Here is an 8,544-nt window from a genome sequence, read left to right as displayed (position 1 = left end):
CCTACAAAAAAAAGAAAAATGACCCAGACTTTTTTTGATTCTCCAGTTTAGAATCAATATTAGCATGTCAAAAATTAGAGTTCAACTACACAAATTTAAATCTCGTAAGTAAATTAGTGTTTGTGATTCGAAATGGGGATGTAGAAAAACAGCGGTGAATGTATAAAAATGAAAGAAACTACATCCAAAAAAGAATGAAATGTTTGGCGCACCAACTATTGTTACATCCAAAATGAGGGGAGAACCTACTAATCAAGATCTGCACTGGATGTAGAAAAAACGAAAAGAATTACATCCAAATCTGGGGTGAATCAACTATTGTTACATCCAAAATCAAAGGAGTAACTACTAATCAAAATCCTGGATGTAGAAAAAGTAAAGAAAATACATTCATCGCTGCTATCATTCTGCATGTAAAAAAAGAGATCAAAAAAGTACATCCAGATCTGAGGTGGGAGATGGGGATATCGCGCCTCATCTTCGTCTTCCCGGGAAAGACGCCGGCACGCTGGGGCAGGCTCGGCCTCGGCCCCGTCGGAGGTGCAGATGCGGCAGCCGCCGGCACCGCCGAGGGGAATGTAGAGGTAGCTCCTCCTCATCCTCCCACGTGCTCATCCGTCGCCGGCGAAGCCGCTCCACTTGGTGGTGTTGGCGGAAGCAGCTCCGGGAGCGGGCGCGGATGGCGGTTCGCCGGCACCAACCCGAGTCCACCATGGCCGCCGCCCCTTCGTCTCGAAAGCGCGGAGGACTTGCGATTCCACCTCACGCCGCACCACCACGAACGCCATGGCCGCCGCAGCTTCTCCTCTGGAGCACGAGCACGGGCATCACCACCGCCTCACGTCGAGATCTGGATCCTATCGATGGGGAGGGGGGGAGGAGGTGTAGGGCATGGGGCGGAAAAGGCGAGCCAGAGCTCGATGGCCGGAGAGCCGGAGAGGGCCTCGCGCTTGGGCCTCGCGCTTGAGTTCATGGCGGTGAGGGCAGAGTGCGGTGGGCGTGGGGATTGAAGACAATTGGATTAGAGGAGACGTTGTGCAGTTGTGCAGTGCAGCCTCGCGTTTTCTAGATGGATTCCTTCCACGCACTGGAACATGGTCCCCACCACGTGGCAAGTCATCAAAAATCAACCACATGATTGAATCAGACGGAGCAGAACAGCGCGCACTCCCTAAGACAACACAGAGCTCAGTCAAGAAATAGATTTTGCGTTTAATAATTACTATGACCGGATCGTATAGGTAAGACCAGACTCAAGCAATGTTTAATTTGTAAGGCCTAGCCTTATCTCTACCTTGGAGAGCAATTGTACATAAGTTGTAGAGTACTTCCTCTATCCTGAAATAAAAGACGGTTCTAAATTCCGCTAGTTAACGACTTATAACTTTAACTTGGATTTGTACATATAACATATCAACAAAATCTGTATATATATATATATGAAAGAAAGAGATTTGCAAAATAAATGCAGTGATACCTTTTGTACATTCCAAATCCTTATAGTTTGGTGATATTAGTGATCAAAGTTGTGCATAAAAGCTTGAAAAAAAATATGCATTGCATTTTGAGACGGAGGAAGTATCTTGTAACAAGTTACCATATAAAAAGGTAGCAGCTTTATAAATGCAGCCTGCCAATTTTGAAATAAAAAAAATTACCAAGATATACTAACATGTCTCTAGTTGTGAAAATTTCTTTTGAGACAACACCGATAGTGAAGACAAATTGTAAATCGGCTTCACGGTTTTAGAGGTAAAATAGTTTGAGGTTTTAAGATTACCTAAAAGCTTGATGATGACATCATATTTTTTTTTGTTTCTGTATACATGCAAGTGGTCAAATATAAGATATGTGAGGAAAGGAGATGTCACACTCTAGGAACACGGGGCAAAAAGTCGCTCCCTGTTTTGCTCCTTTCGTTAATGTGTTAGTGGAGTAATACATTTTTTTCTTGTATGGACACTTTATTTGGATCTCTGTTTTTAGTTGAGCTTATATACGAAATACAATTGCATCACGTGCATACTGCCATTTTCAAGTTATTTTCAGGATTTTCTATGATCATTACAAAACTTTTAATAATGTTTTAAAGTTAGAGCATCTCCAGTCGCGTCCCCCAAACCGTCCCCCAAAGCGCGCCGGATCGAGCGTTTGGGGAACGTGTTTTGTTCGTGCCGCGTTTGGAGGACGTCGCTCCCCAGCCGCGTCCCCCAAACGCTGCCCCCAATCAGAAATTCAAATTGTTGCATTCCTACCGAATCGTCGCGATCAGAGTAGCGGCGATCAAAGTACTGGGCGCGCGATCATATTACAGACCGGTGGTGCATGGTAAATTAGTAGAAGGGGTTGGGCGACGGCGACGTATCCTGAGTCGACGCAGGCCCGTCGATCACGATGACCTCGTCGCGATCGGTCCGGTGCTGTGCATGCCCCGTCTTCTCCGTCGCCGTCGCAGAGGCCGACGCAGGTGTAGCAGTACAAGACACGTCAGCCGGCTCTTGCTCCGCGGTTGCTGCCGCTGCTGCTGCCTGGGCCGCCGCGTCGGCCGCAGCGTCGGCCGCCGCCATTTTGGCTTCGATGTCGTCGAGGATCTGGCCTTTGAAGAAGTTGTGCGCCGCCCGCGTTCGGGGAGACATTCCCTCTGTCGACGCTCTCAGCAGGGACATGTCGTCCCTGCGTTTATTGAGCTCCAACTTCTTCTCTTGCCTCTTGAGCAGCTCCGCCCACCTTTCGTCGGCCTTTTTGTGGCGGGAGAGAAAGGTCGAGGAGACGTCGGCGAGACATTTCGTGATCGACGCCTGCGTCTTCTCAGACGACGCGGCGTCGGCCAAGGCGGCCTTGGCAGCCTTGTTGCCAGTAGGACGCCCTGCCGACGTTGCCAGCGGCGCGTCTAGAACTCTAGATCAACGGCGTCCTTTGCCTTGGACAGCGACAGCAGGCGCGTCAACCGCCATTTCTCGTTCACTTTGAGCTTCCTATAGCAATGCATCAGCGCGAAAGACTTGTGACCTTCCGAGTTCCTCCGGTAAACCTCCATGGCCCTGTCAAACTAACCAAAGGAAGCGGAATCATTTCATCGAACACAATGTAGGCGCTACAGATTATGGAAGAAAGAGTCGTACCAGTTGGGCGACGTCGGCACCGCTGTCGGCTCTGGTCACTATGCCGTGATGGTACCCATGGAAGGAGTTCACCGACGCCTGGATGATGGCCCATCGCGTCGACATTGCCTTTTGGCTCCTCTTTATTGTCACTTTGTTGTACTCGCTCTTGATGAGCTTGCGCTCATCGAACTCGGCATTGATCCTCGCTCAATACTTCTCGTACTTTTGGTTGGCTTCGATGATGGAGTCATGGCTCACCGTCGCCCACGACTCGCACAGACATTGATCCTCCAGAGGCGTCCACTTGGGGCCTCGTGTGCCTAACGCCTTCTTCTTCTTTTTCTTCTTCGTCCTCACGCCGTCCGCGTCTACCTCCACGAGATCATCGTCATCGGCACCCTCCTCGTCCTCTTCCTCGCCGCCCTCTTCGTCCTCGTCCTCGTCCTCCACCCCCTCCTCTTCCTCGTGCTCCTCGTCCTCACCCCCATCCTCCTCCTCAGCACCGGCGCCGTCGAATTGGAGCGGCCCCCTGCGGCCACTGAAAGGGTCGCCATCCGGACCGGGTCCTGGCTCGCGCTGCTCGTACGTCGGAGAGTAGAGGTTGTTGGGGTTGAAGCCGCCATGCGGCAGCGCATCCTGGTAGTGGGGCGACAAGTTAGGCGTCACGCACCCGGGAGTGGCGGAGGGGCCGTCGTTGTAGAAGGCAGATGTCGAAGGAGAGATCACTCCCGGAACATACGACGGCGCGGACGTACTCCATGGGCTCGCGTTGGTGGCGGCGATACACCCGGCCATTATGTGTTGGTGTTGGCACGCCGCCAGAGCCTTCTTCTCCTGCTCCGCCGCCATCCGTCCTTTCCGCTCCGCCGTCGCCGTTTTCCTGCGCAGACAATCTTGCTGCCATTGATCATCGGTCCATCCTTCCGGCTTCTTCGGAGGCGGGGCCTTCCGCGGCTTCGCGAACGGCGCTTTCGCCCCTTTCGTCCCATTGCCCGGCGGCTTCTTGGCCGCTTTCTTGGCCATCTTTTTGGGGGCTGTCGGCGGCGCGATGGAATGGGAGAGGGTAGCGGCGGCGGGTGGACGGCGGGAGGGAGAAACAAATCAGCGGGATAGGAGAAATGAATCGGCGGCGGGATATGTGTTGGGAGGCCAGAAATGCGCGGCGGGATAGGCGCGATGTGGCGGGCGGGGCGGGAGTGGGAGACGAATTTTCCTTGTGCCGCTGACGAGTCGGGCCCGCGTCACTTCACATCGCTTTTCGTTGTGTCCAGCGTGCCCGGAGCGTCCCCTGTGGGACGGGGACGACCTCGGAGCGCCAAACACCGTACCGGACCACGCCGGACAAAATTGGGCTTGGAGAACGCGGCTGGAACCGTTTTTTGTTCGGTGCGCCTTAAATTGCTTTGGGGGGCGACCGAAGATGCTCTTAGAACGCTAACACTAGTGAAGTAGTAGGATGGGTCTCACTCGAAAGAAAATGATCCGAATCTGGGCACGAGAAGAAGGAATATTACAGCATGATTTTCCCCCTAATTAAACGACCGATATCCTGATATCCCAACCACCACCATCACGCCCTTAACGGGTCCCCGAGGTCGCTTACCGGGTTCAGCCCACGCTCCCGTCCAATTCTCCAATCGAGCCCACCCTCCTCTCCTCCAATCCAAATCGCCGCCTCCCACCACCAATCTGTCTGTCTCATCACATGGCTGCGCCCCACTCGGCGGCGGGGCCGAGTTTTCCGGCCGCCTAGCGATCGGCTCAGGGGATTCCGGTGGTGTGCTCCGGGTCGCCTTGTCGGAGTTCTTCGGTGTTGGGATCAGGTTCGGCGATCGCCGGCGGGCGGATGGACGTTGACGGTCGCCTCCGGCGCGCGCTCGCCGCCTTCGGAGGCGGAGACGTGTGGGACCTCGTCGACGCCGCGCTCGCCGCGGCGGCGCCAGCCGAGCTCCGCGCGCGCCGCGACGGCATCGTAGAGCGGCTCTACGCCGCGGGGCGCTGCCGTAACTGCGACGACCCTGAGCGTCCACTGCAGCAGCAGCCACCGCGTCAGCCGGCCGAGGCGGCGTCTCCGGCCTCGCAAGAGGCGGTGGAGGAGGATGCATACGTGGATGGCCTCGGCGAGGACGAGGAGGCTGGCTTGGAGAGCAAGATCCTGGCGATCAGGGACTTCCTGGAGGACCCCGACCAGGTCCTTAGAAAAGATCCCATTTTTACCGGTTTGGAGTCAGTAGTACCATTTCGGTCGGGAAAGCTCACTTCTTCTGTTGCAAACTGTACCTTTGTATGGTTTCGTCACAGTCGGAGGACGAGCTGGTCAGCCTGCTGCAGAACCTGGCAGACATGGACATCACCTACAAGGCTCTCCAGGTTATCCTTACGTCCATTCATTTCCCCCCACTTTTTGCTCCAGTTTATGCTGGCTTACGCAAGAAGAATAAGTTTGTTGTTGCTTACTTCTGCAAGATGCTTAACTAGTAGGAGCGAAAACCCTTGTGTTTTTGGCTGTACAGGAGACGGACATTGGCCGGCATGTGAATGGCCTGCGCAAGAACCCTTCAGGCGAGGTCCGGCAGTTGGTGAAGCTACTCGTCAGGTGGTGTCTAATGCTAAATTGCAACATGTCGTATTTGTGCTGTCTAATGCTAAATTAGAAGTGCCTTCTGAATGTTGTTTGGTTTTCTGTGAAGGAAATGGAAGGAGATAGTGGACGGCTGGGTGCGGCTCCACAACTCCAGTGGCAGCTCGATCCTATGTATGGATTGTTCTCAGCTCTAAAGTTATTAGGACTCATTTTGTTCTCAGTTAGATTGATGTAATTCATGTTGGCAGCTGATGGTGACTCGCCCGAGAATACCCAAGCCCAAGGCAAAAGCTACCAAAATGCTCAGGTGACCTGTTCTTCCACAATCCAAACAACACGTTATTCCATACTAATGGAGGAATGGAGCCTAGTATTTTTGTTCTTGCTTAGGAATGTTCTTAATATAAGTAACATCGCTGCAATCTTTATGTTTTTTGTTTTGTGCAGAAAGTTCCTATCTGGTGGTTAGTGTTGTGTCAAGAATAATTATACTACATTTTTCTGTTTGTTTACCAAACAACCGACAATTTGCTACATAGTTAATCATGATTTGCCAAGGCTTTTGAAAGGGTGCAAAATGGCTATAACTAAAACATGAAATTTCTCATGTTGATTAACTTGATATGGTTTAATCTGTTCTTTCTAGGTCTACACAGCTCGTCAGTTGTAACATAGATACCTTCGTTACTGTTGTGCCATTGCAGGTTTCAGATTTCAAATATTCGCCCAGCCCACCACCACAGAGGCAAAGTGAGTCCCCGCACATATTATTAAAATTTTATGTTTAAAGCGCTTTATAGATGTAATACTGTGCCAACTGAAACTTTGTTTCATTGTTTGAACCTAAGATGGTTTGAGCTCAGAGCGATCTAGGTCTAAATCTAGCAATAACAGTAACAATGGATTTGAGGCGACAATGGAGAAGCGTAGAGCAAGCCCTGCTCCCACATATCATATGAAACCGAACAACAGCAGCAACTATTCAACTACTTCGTCATCTGCTCCAGCTGTAAGCCTAACCAGATCATCCTCCTGAAATTTTTAGTAGGGCCATTCGTTGTTGTACAGAGATTGTGCACTTGGCTTTGTTCATAGTAGTAGTGGAGAAGGTTCTCCTACACTCGTGTGGACAATGCAAAAAAGTATTTGATCTTAACATGCACAACAGTGAGAGACAAGTACTTATGTTTTACTTGTAGTGAATCATGTGGTAAAGTATTCGTTAAAAGTATGTTTTCTCTGCTCAGTTTTTGGCTTTTTGCTAAACAGTACCTACACTCCTATACTTGTAGTATTTACATCTATGTTTTGCAGAGGACAATAAGGGAACCGAAGGATAATAATTTGGATCTTGAGAAGCTCGATTCGGCCAGAAAGAGGCTTCATGAAAATTACCAGGAAATACAAAATGGTAATAATTTCATTGACGTACCAAGTTGTAGTTTTCGCTTCTATTGTGATGAACATAGAGCAAAAGGGGTTAACATCGATTAAACAGTGACAAGCGAAGAAAGTGATAGCGCCGTCAATATTTTGACATGTTTCTTTGTCACCTTTTTGCAGCAAAAAAGCAGAGGACAATGCAGGTGTTGGATATCCACGAATTACCAAAGCCAAAAAATAAAAACACCTTCATCCGCAAGGGCGGCGGAGGTGGCCTCCCAGGACGACGTTGACCTATCTGACCTGACCAACATGCAAATTCGTAGCCATGAAAAGGTCAAAATGAAAATTAAATGAGAATATGGAAGGTTTATGTTTATTCTTTTGGTTTAGTATCAGCACTGTTAAGTTGCCACTGGTCGTGTTCCACTAAAATGTTGTCCAGAATATCACGCTAAGGTTGTGGTTCTTCTCTCAACAAGGGAAAATAACAAAGGTTATATATATTACGCATTTCTGTTGTAGGCTTGTATCTTTCTTTTAAAAGTTCATTTTATAATCTGAAACATTATAATATAGGATTGATGTTGCCATTATAGTGTTGTTCTGAGGGACAGGAATTTGGTGCACATGGGTGCCACTGCTCCCTCCACTTTCAGTTTTTTGAAATTTTAAAATCTGACCCTTTTATGTTTTCAAAAATTGTGGCGTTAAATATAGATAGATATGTTCATGAGAAGTGGGCGCCGTATCTTATGCATCCGGCCAATTCGTGCATCCGTGCATCCGATGCGCTTGAATCGTCCGATCTAAATCAGACGTGTCCCCTCACTTCTATGCAATTATGCAGTAAAGCGCCTGCGTCAAGCCTCCTTAGTTTGCAAATTAATCCCTGGATTATCTTAAAACTGTACAACCTGAACCACATCCGAAACCCTCGTCTCTTTCCCCAACGGTGACGGCCACTACCTTGGCACCAAATCTGCGTAACGCGCCTCAACGAAAGTCCAGCCGCGTTCACTGTCGCCGGAACGGAGATGCAAGTCGCTGGCCAGGCGCGACTGCCGTGTAGGTCCGTGGCCACCTCGGCGCACGTCCTCCTCGCCAGTCCCTCATGCCGATCTTGCCCGCGTCTGCAACCTCCATATGGCTGGCTTACACAGCACCCTCGTACTGCAGGCTCCCATCTTGACCTGCCCCTGAAGCGCCAGCTGGCCACGCCTCTACAGACTCGCGTGTGATGAGAGCACAACAGGGGATTCCGTTGCAGAGAAACGATGACCATATTTCTGAATTTCATTTTTCTTGTCTCGATGTATCTAGTACTTCGTTGGATGCAGCTTACAATTGGTCTGTGTGTGTGTGTGTGGCTAGAGGTGCGTAATGATTCTACATCGTTGATGAATAATGATTTCTTCAGAGAATTGTATAAGTTTTTCTGAATAGAAATTTCAGTAAGGATGAACTTCTTGT

At 49.9% G+C, this 8,544-nt stretch overlaps 1 protein-coding gene across 1 annotated transcript; it reads left to right on the top strand.

The window, feature by feature from the left end:
- The first annotated feature begins 4,678 nt into the window (after window positions 1–4,678).
- On the top strand, window positions 4,679–7,667 carry LOC124654405 (probable mediator of RNA polymerase II transcription subunit 26c). Its single transcript, XM_047193411.1, has 9 exons — window positions 4,679–5,295; window positions 5,406–5,474; window positions 5,618–5,700; window positions 5,795–5,859; window positions 5,937–5,995; window positions 6,393–6,438; window positions 6,537–6,697; window positions 7,003–7,099; window positions 7,252–7,667. Exons 1-9 carry the CDS (start codon window positions 4,951–4,953, stop codon window positions 7,362–7,364), a joined length of 1,038 nt encoding a protein of 345 aa, XP_047049367.1. The 5' UTR covers window positions 4,679–4,950; the 3' UTR covers window positions 7,365–7,667.
- Window positions 7,668–8,544: the final 877 nt, after the last annotated feature.

This window comes from Lolium rigidum, chromosome 5 (genome assembly GCF_022539505.1).
Source record: "Lolium rigidum isolate FL_2022 chromosome 5, APGP_CSIRO_Lrig_0.1, whole genome shotgun sequence".
In the NCBI taxonomy this organism is placed as follows: Eukaryota; Viridiplantae; Streptophyta; class Magnoliopsida; order Poales; family Poaceae; genus Lolium; species Lolium rigidum.
Note: the sequence above shows the minus strand (reverse complement) of the source record. Positions and strands in the feature narration are given on the sequence as shown.